Genomic DNA, 17,811 nt, shown 5'->3' on the forward strand with positions numbered 1-17,811 from the left:
AACAAAATAATTAAATCCCTGTACTGGATTGTCTTAAGTGACAATAAACCAGCACAAGATTGCTACAAAGGGGTTTGCAGAGAATTCCCAGCTAAGAGTCATATGTCCTAAATCTGATGAGGAGCAGCTGAGGGAGCTGGGAAAGGGGCTCAGCCTGGAGCAAAGGAGGCTCAGGGGGGACCTTGTGGCTCTGCACAAGTCCCTGACAGGAGGGGGCAGCCGGGGGGGGGTCGGGCTCTGCTGCCAGGGAACAGGGACAGGAGGAGAGGGAACGGCCTCAGGCTGCACCAGAGAAGGTTCAGGTTGGACATGAGGAAGAATTTCTTCACTGAAAGGGTGGTCAGGCCTTGGAAGGGCCTGCCCAGGGAGGTGGTAGAATCCCCATCCTATACTTCCTTATTTACTGCTTACAGTTCTATTGATCAAACAAAGGTTGAAGTACAACTCCTGGGGCCTATGGCTTTTTTATTTTAGTCAGTAGTGCTAGGGTCTGGCACAAGTTAGTCTCTCACTACACATCCATGGTCAAGGAGTAGAGGTTTCCATGCATTCTGCCATCATCTTAAACCCTGGACTTGTGGCTTCCACTCTGTTTCTGGGACAGGACACATATACCACTGTGTCAGGTGTTTAGAAGAGATGGGTTGGAAACAACCAGTCACAGAATCATAGAATCATAGAACCATGGAACCTAGGACTTGGAAGGGCCTCCTACACCCCTTCTGCCCTGCCTACCCCTCCTGAAGAGCCTTTAACTGTCCGGAAGAAACAGGTGAAGAACCTTTGGCTAAAGAACCTTCTCCTGAGTGAAGAACCAGAACCCAGAACGTGGTCAGGTACTGAAACAGGTTCCCCAGAGAATTGGCTACAGCACCGAGCCAGCTGTCAGACACATGGTGTAGTTGTTGGCGTGGTCCTGTACAGGGCCAGGAGTTGCAGGATTTGGACTCAATGATCCTTGTGGGTCCCTTCCAACTCAGCAGATTTTGTGATTCACCCAGAAGATTTTTCGCCCAGAAGGTTCTTTACCCACATGGTTCTTCACTCAAAGGGTGGTTGAGCACTGGAACAGGCTTCCCAGAGAAGTGGTCATGGCACTGAGCCAGCTGTCAGACACACAGTGTGATTGTTGGGGCTGTCCTGTGCAGGGCCAGGAGTTGGACTTGATGACCCTTATGGGTCCCTTTCAACAGAGGGATTAATGATTCTACGATTCCTAGTATCTTACGTAAAACTCACCTGACACAGTCCCACATGCATCCTCTAAAATCAACATTGGGCTGCCACATCATTCCCCCCATTTCCCTTCTTCCCTTTGCCCTTTCTTCTTCTTTTGTGTTTTCTTTTTTATTTATCTTGGCCCTCGGTTGGGGCTTTCCAGTTTTCCATCTTTCCATGAACCTGCACTCGGTAAATGCAGGTATACCACGGGTTTCCCCAGTTGCTCTTCACAAGAAGTTTGACATGTGAAAAGGCTCTGGGAAGCAGCATGCTCTGTGAAGAGGGAAAAGGGGGCCATTAAAAGCAACTGTGAAATCAAGATGTCTTACCCTGCCAGCCCTGTTTCTGCTCAGGAACAAGATCCCAAAAGTAGGTGGGAGAAGGAAGAGATCTGAAGCTCGCTGCTGGTACTGGGGCTGCTGGGGAGACTGGGGACAAGGGAAGGCACTTGGCATCCTCTGCATGCTGGCCCGGCTGGGGCTGCGTCTCCTTTCCCTCTGCTCCCTGCTCTGTGCTGACAGAGGGGTTGGGAAGTGGTCCCGTGCATGGGGCTGGTGTGTGACCCCACTGAGCTCCCACCATCCGCTCTGCCTGCCTTTCTCCTGGCAGGCTGAGAGCCCCGGGAGAGAAGGGGCATGCTGTGCTGGGGCGACACTGTCCAGAGTCAGCAGGGCACAGAGTGGAGCAACAGTGATGCCTGACAGCTTTTGCCACCACTTGTCCCTGTTCCTCCATGGCACAAGGTCCATTTGTTGTTTGGATGGAGGGGCTGCATGTTCATCTGGCTTTTCTGAAGGCAGTGGCTGCAGCCAGGGATCTCTCAGGAGCTGTGTTGCCACAGGCCTGACCCTGTCCTTTGGCTACCACGACCACATGCTATTCAGCCCTCCAAGCCCCACCAGGTCTCTTTTGGCAGTGATCCAGGACTCTCTGCCCAGGGAGGAAACATTCACATCCTCCCTGCCACAGACTTGCAATCAAACCTGTTTTGCTGCCTGGCATCTGGCCCCCACGTGTGGAGCATACCTTCAGAGGGAAAGTCTGAATGGGGTCTTTTTCTGTATTGTAGGTGAACATCCCCAGGAGAGTTTCCTCTTCTCTGTCTGCATCCACTCCCTTGGGGGCAAAGCACAAGGAGAGCAAGTCGGGCTCGTCCGACAAAGAGAGAATGTACAAGCTGGATCAGCCCTCTTAAACACCCAGCCTCTCCCAGGGCTCTGGCAGTAGTCTGGCATTGATTAGGGTAGAGCTCAGTCTCTGCCTTGTGTTTTGGTCAACCCTTAGGTGCTTGGCCAGAACGGGTCTTAAGAAGGATGGAGCTCTCAAGCCCTGGAAGTGTCGCACTGGAGCACGGCAGTGCTCAGGGGAGTGCAGGACACAAAGCTCAGAGGAGGCACAAAAGCAAGCAAGACCCTACCCTGACTTCCCCCCAGGGCCAGATCCCCACCAGAAATGCCCAGCAGACTTACAAAGACAGCGATGTCTTTGGGGGCACTGATGATGGTCCCACTTGGAGAGGCTTCTTTGGTGATGTGCTGCACTGTGATGGCAGTCAGGTGGACTCGTGCTGGCAACCTGATGACAACCTGGCCCTGATGCCCTTTGAAAGCCCAGCAGTTTCCTGGGAAAACTTTTGGCTGCAACCAGAACGCAAGAGCAATGACGTGTGGGCCAACACAACTGCCCATGTAGCTTGAAGCGTTGGGGCTGACATGCCTGTGGAGTTTATTTCAGCTTGAAAACAAGGGGCAATTGAGGAAATGGACAGAAGCAGAAGGACTTCCCTGCCTGCCAAAGTGGGCTCAGCATGGCAGAACAGAGAATGCTGGTTACGAAACTATCCTAGTCAGGGACAAGGAGAAACACCTCTGCCCAGGGACTCTGTAGGGCATCCCCCCTCCTCTTGCCTCCACCCTGAAAAGCAGTTCTTAGGGTTGACAGTGGAGACAGGGTCACCAGGTAGAAAGAAAGCCTTTCACCCAGCTGTGGCCGAGGACTGTGGGCAGAATGCAGCAGTACAGCTCAGCTTGGCCCCACTCCCCTCCAGAGAGGAACCACTGCTTCTCAGCAAGCCCAGCCCTGTGTTCCACCTTTGGTTTCAGGAATCCATCTACACTGTGGGCTTGAGCAGTACCACTGGGCTGAGGGGAGACCCCCTGAGAATGGTTCCCAAATTCGCAGGGGGGAAGAAAACTGATGATTTCTGCTAACATACCTGCAGAATAGTATCAGGAGGGCTGGCAGTCCAGAATAAGCGTAAAATCCTGCAGAGACCGCTGTCTTTGCAGTCATAGGTCTGGGAAGTTCTCTGTGTGTCAATGGTGGCTCCTGTAAGGAAGGGAGAGCAAAAGGCTGCAAGCAGCTACAGCCTGGGAGGGCTTGGCTCAGACACCATTTCTGATGCCACTGGCCAGCTCCATGTCCACTTGTCCTGTCCACATCTGCAATGACAGCAGCCACATGCCTGGTGACTGCTTCTCCCACAGGGCTGAGTGCTGGGAGGCAGCAAAGGATAACCCAGCCATTCCTTTTCCAGATGCAGCGGAGAGGAGGAGGGCCCCTCCATCCACCCAGGAACGTCTGTCATTTCTGTGCCATCCCCACAGGAACGTGTGTGGGGGCAGCCCCAGTCACCCTTGAGGCTGTGGACAGCACACAGAAAAGGGCAAGGCAAGGAGACCGGGCTGCTTGTGTCCTTACCAGAGCTCTTCAGGGCCCAGTCCATCTTGACACAGGATTCCAAAGCCGTCTGGGTCAGTTCCTGGGAAAACCATGAGCAAACACAGGAAAGGACCACATCAGTGGAGAGTTCAGCACGCTGCCATCACCCACAGAGGCAGAGCTCAGTGTCAGCCATGCATGGCAAGGCGTGCCCTCAGAGCTGGGAAACTGTGCTGCTGACATGAGCCACGAGGAGTGAGAACAGCATCTGTGGCCACAACATTCTGACCCCACCAACAATGCCAAGGAGAGCTTGGGTCACCTTCAAACCGCTGATCTCCGCCCGCAGCTGAGTGACCTCTTCCAGCAGATTCTGCAACTTTTGGGTTTCAATCAAAGTGTGTGAATTCCTGCAGGAAGAGAAAAGCAGATCTTGTCAAAGCAGCCCATTCCTTCTGTGAAGCACCTGAGCTCAGTGAGGAGACACACATGCTTTCCCTGCTTTGCCAGTGCTTCCTTCCAGCCCAAGCTGAGCAAAAGGCAAAGGCAGGATGGAAATATGGGAGCCTTTGCTGTTTGGAAACTGAGCACAGGTAGCACAAGGTTAGCTGACACTTCTGCACAGACACAGTTCCAGTTCAGGAAATCTCTCTTACCAGAGGGTTTTCAGTCCTGCTGGAAATACACTTGTCAGCTCCTGAAAGAGAAAATTCTCCATTAGAACCTCTACTGCCAGAGCCACTGTGGCTTCCCAGGGAAGACTACACAATCTGCTTCTTCTTCAGGTCATGCCATGTGGAAGCAGAAGAGCCGGAGATTTATCCAGCAACCCTCCCTTGCAGGAGGTGTCTGTCCCACAACAGTCACTAACCTCCATCATTCCCTTTGTCCACGGTAACCATCCTGGCACGGCAGTCCCGCAGAAAACAACAGCTGCAAATCACATCACCGAGAGGCAGTTACTGGACTGGGGTTTGCAGCAAACCCCTGGGGCCCATTGTCTCCTCCTCAGCTGCCTTGGGGGTCAGGCAGCAGGTCAGCTGAGGAGCGCAGAATGTGGGGTGCAGAGAGAGGATGCACCTCTGACCAAGGGCCATCAGCCCAGGCTTCAGGGGACATCCCAGCACGGTCTTCAGTTGTGTTTGTTGCCCCAGATCTACTCCCTGTTTCCCCTCGCTTCAGTGAGCACCAAGACCAGGCTGTAGGGGCTAGGGGAGGTACCTCCCCATCCCTCCCCTTGCACAGCCCCTCCCCTCTGGGCATCCCCAGTTCAGCTTTGGAAATACCTATGCCCTTCTCTCTCAACCTTGCAGCAAGCCATCCAGTCCAGTGGCCAGACCAGTAGCATGGCTGTGAGACTACCTGGGAATCTTACTGGTGGTCCACAAGCCAGTCCCAGTCAAGGGCACACTCAGGAAGACCTTGGGCCACAGGAGTTTCCACACCTAATGGCCCCGAAGGAAAGCTGGTGTCCAGCACAGCCAGGCTGTCACTCTCAGTTTTTTGCTCATGAAAACTCACCAAGAGCCACTGAGAACAACAAGATGAAGACTTTAAAGCTCTTCTTCTGCTGGACCATCTTTTGCCTGAAAGACAGGGAGCCCTGCTGCTGTCAGTTACCTGAGCCTTAGGCAAACCCCTTCACAGCAAGGAAGCACAGGAGCTTTGTCTGACTTTGGTCCCAGAGCTCTCCCACACCTGCACAAACTCTTACCAGAGCTGGGGAAAACCCTTTCCCTGCAGATGCCTGGCTCTCCCCCGAGCACCTGGCTAGGCAGCAGTTTGTCCTACTGCAGCCAAAGCTGGAGGCTCTGGCTCTGGTGTGCCAGTGACGCTGCCAAGGGGCTTTGCTCTTGGCTCTGCTGGAGACTGGCCTCAGCACAAGCAGTGCTCAAGCTTCATCATCCAAGTGAGAGCACCAGGCTGCTGGTTAGGGAACACCCTCTGCTCTCCCCTTGGCTTGCACTGGCCCTCAGGCATTCCCATCCTGTCCCCTGTCTAGAGTAGAAACATGTAGTATGTACTCTGTGAGGATGGCATGTGCTCAGAAGATTTCTCCCCAGGGAGACAAGGGCACCTGCCAGTTGCCAAATAAGCTTGAAGAGCATCCCTTGGAAAAGAAACCAGAGAAAAGTTAAGCCTGTCTCTTGAGTCTCTTCTCTTCTTCAGCTGGGACCCATCCCCACAGAAAGGGGACTTAACACATCACAGGGCTGGTCTTCAGAAAACCTGTCAGCTTCCCCAGGCTGCTCTAACCCCACTGACCTCGTTACACCACACCCATCCTACTGTTCCAACCTGACACCCTGGGCAGGAGCAGCCCACTTCGTACCAGCTCATTGGGCAGCTGCTGAGCTCCACAGTCACCTCTGCCAGTGGTTGATCAGCCTCATGCTCCAAGTACTGTTTGGAAGGCTCGTAACGGCTTGTCTGGTGAGCCTTTCTCCTCGCCATCCCTCCGTGCTCAGCTCTACCTCCTCAGGGGTATGAGGGGATGTCTGCCCAGTGCAACAGCCAACAGTTACTGGACTGGGGTTTGCAGCAAACCCTCAGGGCCCATTGTCTCCTCCCTGCTGCCTTGGGGGTCAGGCAGCAGGTCAGCTGAGGAGTGTGGAATGTGGGGTGCCACGTTCCATCCCCACACTCTGACCTCACAGCCGTGGTGGCTCTGCTTTCACAATTGGGGTGCCCAGGGTGACACAGCAACGGTGCATCTGGGTGTCCCCATTTTGTTTTGCAAAATGCAGTGCTGGGAGGACTGCCTCAAGGTTGGGTGGTTCATCCCACCATCTAACTAGGAAGTTACACATAAACAAGCAAAGGATGCTTGCAGAGGGCCAGGAATCATAGAATCATCATGCAGTTACAGGATGGTTTGGATTGGAAGGATTGCAGGGCCATGCATGTCTGAACTCTGGGGGTTATTACAATTCAGCCTCAACAGTACCAGGGAGGCTGCCCCTGAGGCCATCAGCTGGGGCCTGTTCACCTTACAGTAATGGAACCACACACCCTGGAACGTGTGAAGCCCAGTTTCTTGCAGCTTTGTGTGTGAAAGACAGACTTCTGGTGCCCAGTGACTAACTCAGAGGTGATTTTCTGGTTAGAACAACCATACCTTTCCTATCAATTTGTGTTATCTATAGAAGTTTATTGCTGTTGCCTTTGCTGGACAGAAGTATTAACTTGAGCTTGTTTCCTCTACCCAATTGTTCCCACTGCTCTCCCAAGTTGTGGAAAATTTATTATCTCCAGGACTTCTAACTTCTGCCAGACTGGGTCTGATCATAGTGCTGAAATAATTACGAGAGAGAGAGTGGACACACAAATAGTACCATTGCATTCATCTTCTTTCCTGCCATAATAAAACATCCTCAGTATCTCATTTCTTCTCCTCTTCCCAGCTTACCCTCAATTGCATCCAGAGGTTTTTCACTTCTGATTTACAGCCTGGGCAATACCACCCTGCTCAGACCTGGCATTGCATGCAAGATCCCATTTGTTCTCCAAGAAAAGGAAACCACAAAAACATGGCCTCTGTTGCCTCCCTTTCCCTTGCAAGTTACTTTAACCTGCTCCACAAGGGATTCTGTTGACCGAGGGCCAAGGACAGCCCCTGGTTCCCTCGGCACCGACTGACGGGGCACAGAGTCCTGCTGTAAGGGAAGCCAAAAAGGCCTGATGGGCAAGCAAAGGAGATGTGCAGGAAGGCAAGCTGAAAGGAGCTCCCTTCACCCAGCTTCAGGCCTCCTGCTGGAAAACCTGTGGTGAGAGAGGACCAGGCTTTGCTGAACACAGCCACAGTAGCTGGAACAGACCCATGTGGCATTTCTGATGGGGTATCCAACAAAATGTGCTCATATATGCACCACAGTCTTACATAACTGAAGAAGGGACCAAAAAAGCCAGGTGGGAACCCAAGTCCTTTGCCTAAAGCCAGTAAGAGCTGTCACTTCTGCCTATCTGCTTAGTAACTCCAGCCACTGCTTGGAAACCACTCGTGTGCTGACTCTGAATTTTGTAACTAGAAGAAAACTCTCCTGTCTATTGAAAAAAAAAAAAGTCACAAATAAAGGAACATAATCAGTGACAGAGAGAGATGGCAGCTGAGGCCCCAAGGCAGTTTTATAAATATTGCTGCTGTGCCTCTTACAGATACACTTGACCCTCAGCCATACTTTGGATCAGGCTGACTGTGGAGCAACAGGCTCCACGCCCTGTGGTGGATCTGCGAGCTGGAAAGTTTCTGGCTCAGGTACAGGGAAGTGAATATGCTTATATGGGCTTGACTTGTGAGCTGGAAAACTCCTGGCTTATGTACAAGGAAGTGAAAGTGCCTTGGAAAAATATTTTGAAAGGTGGTTTCAAAACCCAAAAATGCAAGATAACTAATGTACAGAAGATGATAACAGAACTAAAACAAAGACACCCATCTTCTCAATACTATTGACTAGCAGCCAACTACTTCACTCTATAAATATTACCATCAGGATAAGCCAAATTTGAGCTGTCCCTGAGTGGCAGCTGGACTGCATACCAGTGACTCTCCCCTTGAACTAGGGCACCACTCAAAGTTTGAGATCCCTTACTTGAAATTAAGAGGTGCTTTCACACCCAAGACAGAGAGATTTCTTAGTTGCAACAGATCATCTGTAAGTGATTGATAACATGCTGAATTAATAATAAAGAAAAAAATCTATGTAGCTGTTCAGTATTAACTATTATAAACTTTGTATAGATAATTCCATTAAACATAAACCATTGTCAAAATCTGAGGTTAAGATTAGACCTAGCTGAATCTGGGCTTTGTAAGGAGGTTAGAAAGCAAGGGGATCCACTCTGAACCTCATTGCGAGGCTCTTCTTACCCTTGCAAACCTTCCTTAGGGAGCTGGTGTCTTGTGCTTCCCTTTCTTCTTCTCCCTCCTCACCTTTGGCCAGCTGAAGAACATACACTGGACCCCCAGCATGGTTTGGGTTGGAAGAGACCTGGGAGACCATTTTCTTCCACCCACCTGCCCTGGGCAGGGACACCTTCCACTGTCCCAGGCTGCTCCAAGCCTCATCCAGCCTGGCCTTGGACACTGCCGGGGATCCAGGGGCAGCCACAGCTTCTCTGGGCACCCTGTGCCAGGGCCTGCCCACCCTCACAGGGAGGAATTTCTTACTAATATCCAATCTAAATCTACCATCTTTCAGCTTAAAGCTGTTCCTCCTTGTCCAGTCAGTCCAGGTCCTTGTCCAAAGTCCCTCTCCACCTCTCTTTTAGGCCTCCTTCTCCTAACAGTTTTCTTGATCATCTCAGCTTTCTGCCTTTCAGATAAGTAGCTTAACAGGATAAGCATAGCAATGTTTTTACCACAAGTGAGCAAATATTTAAACTGTCGTTTTAAAGATAAGAATTAAGAGGGAGGGGAAAATGACAGCTAAATGGGAAGGAAAACTTTAATTTAGTGCTTCAACAGCTCAAGTCCTTATGCTGCAGCTGTAGCAGAGGGATGGCCCTTGTATACCTGATCATGATAAACCCGAAAATCCTTCCACTAAGCTTTGAAATGAAAAGATAACTTCATCTGAAGGAAGCCAAAATCTGCATCTGCAAACATTGCCGTTTGTTCATAGCACCCTCTTGGCACAAAGTTTCTCTTATGGCACCAAGAATTTGCTGGTATGAAAAATTAGACATTTAAAGTGTATTTTAAAGTAATCTACAGTTAGTGAGAAAACAGCCAAGAATTTGACTTGCAGAATGGGATATGATTCGTGACTTTCTCAACAGTTTTTACTCAGGTTGAAGTTTACACCCATCTATTTGAGAACAGCACACTCAGTTAGTATTGGGCTGGTCAGACACTCAGTTGGGTGGCTTGGTCAGCCTTGCAGGTCTTCAGTCAGAGGAGAGAAAGAACTGAGGAAGAACTGAGCAGAAGAAGGCCAGCAAAATTCCAGCTAACTTTCACCTCAGTGCAGAATTAAACTTCTTTCTTAAAAAAAAATAAAAAATAAAAAATTGCATATCTATCAGGATATTGGCTGCTCTAGGAAGTGGCTTCTTCCACCCTTTGCTTCCCTAAAAAGCTTTGGCCCAGATGATTTTCTCCTGATGCAGAAACAGGAAAGTATTGGGTATCTTGCACAATTGCATGGCAAAGCTGTTGCCCCCTCAGCAAGGGGGGGCATCTCCTCACCTCGCCTCGCCTCGCCTCGCCTCGCCTCGCCTCCCCTCCCCTCCCCTCCCCTCCCCTCCCCCCTCTCCTCAAAGATGCAATTCCATCTTCACCTGCACCTGCAGCTGTCCTTGCCTCACACCCCAGCAGATCACAGGTGAGCCATGCCAGGAGAAAACAACTTTCCAGTAAGGCTTCTCCTCTATGCTGTAATTATATACCATGAACACCTAAAAAAGGATCATATTCCACTGCTCCTTCAGGCCAGAAGCGATGTCATTGCCAGAATTTTCATACCACTAAACAAGCAAAAAAGAACAAAAGCCCTTTCATCCCTTTTGTTCTGTCACACTTGTTCCATAAAACCTTTTTTCCACTCCAGCTCAACAGCTCTTTAAGTGGAAAAGTCTTATCTGCCACACACTTGTCATAAACTAGGTAGGATATGACGTGAGTTTCAAATACATCTGTATTTATTAAATTACACACTTTAAAGTGAAAAAACAAAAGAAAAAAAAATGTGTTGGTGAAGAAAATTATTCTCTATCTTGACTGCTAGGTTCTTGAGCTGCCTGTATTTAATATCAATGTCTCTGTATTTCTAGGTCTTGATTGCAACAGCTCTGCTAATTGTGGATATCAGTAAGAGATTATCTGACTTTCACTGGGTCAGGTGCTCCACCTACACTTAGTCACAGATTTGGTTTGCGCTTTTTTTAATGTTTAGAAGGTTAGAATCCATCCCTCCAAGGTGTAATGGGCAAAAGAGTACATTTTAAGTGAAATTAAATCATGCTTCTCTCGATTTAAATACAAAAAGTTAGCTCCACAAGAACGTTAGCACCTGCAACTTCATAGACATCCATCAAATATTTTTGTAAACATCAAATTACAAAACGCAGTACAACACCCTATGCAATCAATCAACATTTTCCTTTTTTACTACAAAATTTGTATCTCGTACACCTGAACTAATACTCAATCCAATCTGGACCCCAGATTGTGGTCCCAGGGCAGTGGTCACAGGCTGCCAGGGCTCAGGGAGCATTTGGACAACGCTCTCAGGCACTGGGTGGGATTGTTGGGGGTGTCCTGTGCAGGGCAGGAGTTGCACTCGATGATCCTTGTGGGCCCCTTCCAGCTCAGGAGATTCCGTGATTTTGTGATTTCCTTCTCAAACTGACACTTGCTACCTAGCAAGAATAGAACCAATTCCATTTACAAGAAGCACAGCACTGTGTGAATCTTCTCTGTGAAGTCCTGTATTCATAGAAACTGCTGTAGGCAATAAAAATCTGCAGGCCCTGCTGCCCTACAGACAGTGCTGTGTTTTCTGCACAGGGTTTAGGGATGAAATCTGCAAACTAAGGACTGCAACACCTCTCTTGCCCCTGTTCCCTTTCCCTCAGTTTGGTGTGACAGCTCATTTCACCAGAAAAGGTGAACCATAGAAGCAGCCTCACACAAGAAAAGGCAGAAGAGAGAATAAGGGAAGAGGTGAAAAGCAGCCACACAGAGCAGCAGCTTTGCCTTCAACTGTGAAAGCTGCCACCCACTTGAAAATCACATTTCCAGCCTTCAGAGTGAAAAGCACAGAATCTCCAGCAATAAATCACAGAATCACAGACTGGTTTGGGTTGGAAGGCACCACAAACATCATGTCATTCCAGCCCCTGCCTTGGGCATGGACCCACTATCCCAGCACTAGCCCAGGGTGCTCCAAGCCCTGTCCAACCTGGCCCTTTGACACTTTCAGGGGTGGAGCAGCCACAGCTCTGGGCAACCTGTGCCAGGCCCTCACCACTCTCGTGGACAAGAATTTCTTCCCAATATCTGATCTAACCCTGCCCTCCCTCAGTGTGAAGCCATTCTCCCCTTGTCCCGTCACTCCAAACCTTTGTCCAAAGTCTCTCTACAACTTTCTTGTGAGCCCCTTCAGACACTGGAAGGGACTCTAAGGTCTCTCCAGAGTTTTCTCCAGACTGAACAGCCCCATCTCTCTCAGTCTGTCTCCAGAGCAGAGGGGTTCCAGACCTTGATGGTTCCAACAGGTCAACATCTTTCATGTGTTGGGGGCCCCAGAGCTGGATATAGAGCCCCAGGTGGGAAATGTGTTCTTCATACCATCATCACTGCTTTGGGTAATTAGGGTTCTAGAGAGTGAATTGACAAACCCACAGGCTGCCCATGCAACAAGAACCAGATGGCCACCTGCAAGATCAGGCAGCAGGAAGCTTTTCACTGGTTTCCAACAGGAGCAGTGCAAGTCTGGGGGTGTGTTAATGGAATTTCTCCTCTGCAAAGCCAAGAAGCAAACATTAACCATACCCCACAGAGGAGGGAGCAAACTGAGGGGGGACAACCCATCAGCCTCTTTCAGAGTTTCAACACTCAAGACAAACAGAGGGAGAAAAAAAAGCAAATTTAAACAGTAGCCAGAGGCAGTTTCATAAAATGCATATGGCCTGAGCCAAACCTCAGAAAGACTTTCAGTATTGATATTTATGACTATTAGACCAAAGCCCAAGCTTAAGTGGTAGATTCTGCTTGCCAGATTGTGAGAATATAACTTAAATGAGCTACACAGGAATGAGAAAATACCCAAGGAAATAGTGGAGGTTGCTGTTTTCCTCTGTTCAACCAGCTGTGCAGTGAACCAGCTCAGCACAGCCAGCCTGAAGGTGGCTCCAAAGTCACTTAAAAAAATAACAAAATCCTTATCCTGGAATGTAAAGACACCACCGTGGTTCCCATACAGAGCAGCAGAGATGGCCCAGCAGGATCCTGTACTGTCATTTCAGGCCAAATAAAGAGAGGTGCAGGATATGTTTATGGGGTTGGTTTGATGTATCCTTTCCATTATGTGACAGCCTGGGTAAGGATGCAGTGGGACCTGAGGTTAAAACAGGTGCTGAACATCAGTGCAACTCCTGAGTTGCTTTCATCACCAAATAAAAAAAATTTGCTTTCTCCATTGTGGTGGGAACAGGAGCTCACAGGTGGATTCCAGCCACACCTCAGGAGAGCAGTTGGCAAGTGCTTGAGTTTAAACCTGTGCTTAAATCCTCCCAGCTGGCTGCTAAAGGTCATGTGAATCTCAGAGATCTAACAAAGAAGGAAAATCCCCAGAAAACACTGCACTCCCCTTTTCACTCCTGAAGGACACTACATTCACATTTCACATGAGGGTCCACACCTGGTCCTGTGAGCTTGTGAGGCTCCAGATGGGAATTCAGAACATTGGCCCCCTCCTGCCCCAAGGTGGCACAGCCGGGACAGCAGCTCCAGCCAGGGTGGCTGCACCCATGAACCCTCGTGCCCAGAGCTGCTGGGGGATGCATTCAGCTCTGCCCCTGGACCACAGCAGCCAGGGCTCCTCAGGAAACAATCCCTCTCTGACAGACTTAATTTTTGAAAAAAACAGAGTCAATTCTATAACCTGAAAGAACACTCATGTAAACACTGAATCCTACAACAGCTTAACAGCAAACTGGCATCAATGGAGCTACTAAAATAATTGAGCCAGATCAATGCAAGATCCTTTCCACTTTTATTTCAGCAGCCCAGTTTTCCACTTGGGAATATAAACCAAGTCTCCAGGTTGAAAGTTGTGTAGTGACATATCCAGGGACAAATGTGCTCACTGACTACCTATGTAAAGATGATAGAACAAAAGAAAGAGAAAACAAATAATCTTTTATCAGGCCTTTCCCTTTAGCATCATCTGATCACTTCAATTGTCCATACCATTACTTAGATATGGCTTCCCATGTAATATTTCAAAAGGACTCACTCCTTCTGTGACTCATGGAGTGATCCTTACTCACATGGGTGAGGTATCTACCTATTTGAGCTGAGTTTCCTGGCAAAAAAATTAATAATTTTTTTAAAGAATCTTGATTCATTCTTTCCAGCCTTTTACTAGCCTGTGGTCTCCAGGGAGTGTGTAAATCCCATTTAAAGGGGAGGAACTTCAGTAATCCTTGGACAGTAAAAGATTTCCTTCTGAAATAAAATGGGGCCCATTGACTGAGGACAATCATTCAGGAATTCCAAGTCTAGGGACTGTTTCCTTTAACAGTACTTTCATTGATACAGGGGGCTCAGGCTTTAAGAGGTTAATTGCTGACTGTGGCTACCACTAGTATGGCAAAACTTTGCAGCTGCTTGCTAAACAATGCACTGCTTGCTTAATATTTGCTATGCTGGCCTGGCAAAGGGGAAGCACATAGGGGAGGATAAGGATAGGATGCCAGACCATTGATAAGATGAAGAAACCATGACCAAGAAATCCTGCTTTCGGACCTTGGAACCGGCCTGAACCAGCTTTGGGGTTTGGGCTTGGACCAGGACCTCAGAGAGCATGCGCAAGGAAGCAAGGTGAAGAGTTTAAGTCTGAGGTAGAGCATTTACTTCATCCCAGAGACCCCGGCCCACAACCACCAGGCAGCACTGCACAGGCGTAATAAGATGCTGAGCTAATTATAATACAGAGCAGAGACAGATGATGAATATGTACAGGCCTGTTGTGTAACCTGGTGCACGTGCAATTTGTAACCAGATTTATTTCAGGCTGAGTACCGCAGTTGGCACGCGTGGTTTTTGGGGGTTACTCCCCATGCATCCGGCGCCGCAATAAACGTACCTACTTTACAACTGTCAACTTGTAGAGTCCTTTCCATGTATCATCATGACTTCCCTAGCATGATTGGTGTGGCAAGGCAAGGCTCCCACCATCCTGAAAAGGCATCCACTAAAACAGGTTGATATTTCTATTGTTTACATTTTGGAAACTCAGAGAAATCTATCTGCCAGTGTTGCCTGGGAAGTATTCCTCTTTTCACATCACTTATGGGCAGCTTTCTTTGGATTTGGGTTATTTACACAACACATTTGGCATCTTTTTACTACTGTCTCTGAACTTAGTTGCATTTTTGGTCTTAGAGCATAACTCCTTCCATAGCATCAGGTCCATCTGAGTTCTTGCTTGTAACTTCTTGAGAAGCACTTCCATCGTATTGGTGGTTGTGGGAACTTGTTGATTTGTAATTATCTGAATTGTCCATTTCCATTTATTTTATGAATTTTAAGGCTCTCAGTGACATCTCCTGGCCCCTACAGAGCAAGTAAGCTTTCTGAGCATACCCAGGAGTGTCCTGTCAGATTTGGGACAAACCCCTCCTTGCTCAGGGGAAGTGTGATGCTTTCTTCAGTGAAAATTCATAACAGAGCTGTTTGTCCTTGTACGACTGAGAATTCAAAAGGACACATACACAGGAGAGCTGATTTCTCGTCTAGGATGGGCTTTCAGTGCAACAGTCAGCCTTCTTTGCCTCTGCTGCTGGAGTTTGAACTTATTATGGACAGAGTGGGAGCCTCAGACAAGCACTAAGGCTCCTCTTGCAGCCTGTACACTGCGCACACAACCATGGTGCTCTGCAGGCTTTTTCTCAGCCTTATGAAGCATCACCTCTTCCTTTCCCCAGAGTCCAAAGTGTCCATGTGCTTCTCGCACAGCACGATGTGCCAGCACAGCAGCAGTCCAGAACTGCTACTGTCGATGTTGGGGTTTTAGTTTAGTCTTAGTTTTTTTCCTGTTAAAGGAATTTTCTCCCATATGCATGTTGCTAGGGGACAAATAGCTGTACTTAAGAAAGACAAAAAGGGGAGTGGGGCGGGCCTGGCTACTCCTTTGTCTACACCTGGGTGTGGGGTCAGTTCGCTCTGAGCGTCCGGAGAGAGAAGCTGCAGAGAAAGGAGCTGCTGCTTCTTTCTTTTTGGCCGTTCTTTTCTTCCTGCTGGAAACAACGCCGAGACCCCAAAAGCCGCTTTCCCTGCCCTGCTGGAGACCGAGCTGTGGCTGTCCTGCCCCGCTGCTGCTTCGAGCTTTTGCTACGCTGTAGCCCTGCTCGCCCTGCCTGCCTGGGCCTCCGTGGGGTTCTCCCATCTGGATACATCTCGCCTGCCACCCGGGATTTGCGTCCGTCCCTGCCGTTCCAGCCTGCTGTTCCTGAGAGCCCGGGATCAGCTGCCCAGGGGTTTGTGAAGCCTTTGTTCCATCCCTTCCCGGGATCCCGGGGCACCGGTGCCGCGTGCTCCCCGAGCTCGCTCCGGAGCGCCCCCTGCAGCCGCGGGGGAACCATCGCACCTGCCCTGCTCACCGGGAGCCGCCAGCGCCCCTGCCGGCTGCGAGCGGAACTGCACCCGAGGGGAAATAGCCTGACAGCCGAGAAGGCTGGGACTGGGTTTGTGATTGCTGTTACTGCCAGAGTTGTTGTTGTTTTGTTTGACTGGTTATATACATATATATATATAGTAAAGAACTGTTATTCCTATTTCCCACATCTTCGCCTAAAGGCTCTTGATTTCAAAACATAATAACTTGGAGGGAAAAGGGGTTATATCTGCCACTTCAAGGGGGGCCTCTGCCTTCCTTAGCAGACACCTGTCTTTCAAAACCGAGACAGTCGAACATGCCTGTGCTGTGCGCATTCCTTATCACATTCTGTCTCTCTTGTTAGCCCAACTCTGAACTGAAAAGTTTTTGGTTACATCTCGCTCAGATAAACACGCCAAGACAAGAAGCTTGCTCAGACCATGCCCCTTACACATGGAAACTTGCATTTGTACCACAAGTGGAGACCTCTTTCCCTATTGCATCGTATGAACTGCGTTCTCACTCTGCTGCTCTGCAATTTTCTGCTTGACTTCAGGTAAGATCATGCACTTTTTAATTTGCAGATACCGAAGCGTGAATGTGCTTTTGTACACAAATATGTGCCAGAACAGAAGCACTTGCTAGGTACGTCTTTGTTTCGGCAGCATTTTAACAACATGTGCCAGGAGAGAAGCACTTCCTGAATTAGTTCTTTAACCTCTAAGCCCTTCAAGAAACCACTGCAATCTGGGCGATGAGAAGAAAATGTGTTTGTTCTGGCACATTATATCTGTGCGAGAGGTATATCCAGATCTTTGGTCATTCTGAGCAGTAAAGTCCATGATGACACTTACAGCTGAGGAGGAACATGCAGAGCACAGCAATCTGATGGCACTTTGCAGGTTGTAAAGGAAATAGAACTGCCACTTGGCTGTGCTGCAAATACAAGTTTCCATGCGTAAGGGGCAAGCTCCAAGCAAGCTTGTTGTCCTGGCACAGTTACCTGTGTGAGATGCAGTTGGAAAACTTTTCCTTTTAGATTCAGACTACAAGACTGATAGAATGTGATGGTACATAGAGCTGAGAAGGAAAGTGCGTGGCACAGGAGTGTTTTGGCAGAAGCAGCGCGCTGGAGCGGTTCAGTGCCAGCACCGTGCTCTGTGTGAGGAGTAGATGGACGTATGACACTTGGGGAGAATGAAAGTGCATGACCTTACATGAGGGGAAGAAAGAACCCTCAAACCACTGTGGCCGAGTGTGCAGGGTACAGGCTGCAAGAGGAGCGTGACTGCCACTCGACTGCCTTTCAAATCCAAGTTATCAATGGCAGCAGGAGAAGTCAGTGGAAGTTACCTGTGCTGGCACATTGTCCTGTCTGAGCCCTGCATAGAAACAATTCTGTTCAGCTTTAGACTGCGAGATTCAGAGAACATTCTGGTGAGATGTAGCTGACAAGGAAAGTACAGAGTGCACTGGGGAGTTTGATGTGGCTTGCATGCGGCAAGGGGAAGGTGCAGCCCAGCACTGGCTTTTTCTTCTAGAGCCTTTTTTATGGGAGCAGCTGCTGGATGTTTGAAAGAGACCTGTGACAATGGAAAAACATGAT

General features: G+C 49.1%; 1 protein-coding gene across 1 annotated transcript; it reads right to left on the bottom strand.

Moving 5' to 3' along the window:
* Window positions 1–455: 455 nt before the first annotated feature.
* LOC125337774 (sperm-associated antigen 4 protein-like) lies at window positions 456–4,659 on the bottom strand. Its single transcript, XM_048327879.1, has 7 exons — window positions 4,539–4,659; window positions 4,205–4,292; window positions 3,922–3,982; window positions 3,437–3,549; window positions 2,691–2,858; window positions 2,248–2,337; window positions 456–1,494 (listed from the first exon to the last, which is right to left on the bottom strand). Exons 1-7 carry the CDS (start codon window positions 4,598–4,600, stop codon window positions 1,348–1,350), a joined length of 729 nt encoding a protein of 242 aa, XP_048183836.1. The 5' UTR covers window positions 4,601–4,659; the 3' UTR covers window positions 456–1,347.
* Window positions 4,660–17,811: the final 13,152 nt, after the last annotated feature.

The sequence above is a fragment of the Corvus hawaiiensis genome, chromosome 24, assembly GCF_020740725.1.
Source record: "Corvus hawaiiensis isolate bCorHaw1 chromosome 24, bCorHaw1.pri.cur, whole genome shotgun sequence".
Classification (NCBI taxonomy): domain Eukaryota; kingdom Metazoa; phylum Chordata; class Aves; order Passeriformes; family Corvidae; genus Corvus; species Corvus hawaiiensis.

What these genes read in the sequence shown, in the direction of transcription:
- LOC125337774 (XM_048327879.1), bottom strand. Translation starts at nt 4,600, where the DNA reads ATGGAGAATTTTCTCTTTCAGGAGCTGACAAGTGTATTTCCAGCAGGA. An exon ending in GCAGGACTGAAAACCCTCTG is followed by an intron (nt 4,293 to 4,538) that starts GTAAGAGAGATT and finishes CTCTTCCTGCAG; the next exon opens with GAATTCACACACTTTGATTG. An exon ending in TTCAGACTTTCCCTCTGAAG is followed by an intron (nt 1,495 to 2,247) that starts GTATGCTCCACA and finishes CCCTCTTCACAG; the next exon opens with AGCATGCTGCTTCCCAGAGC.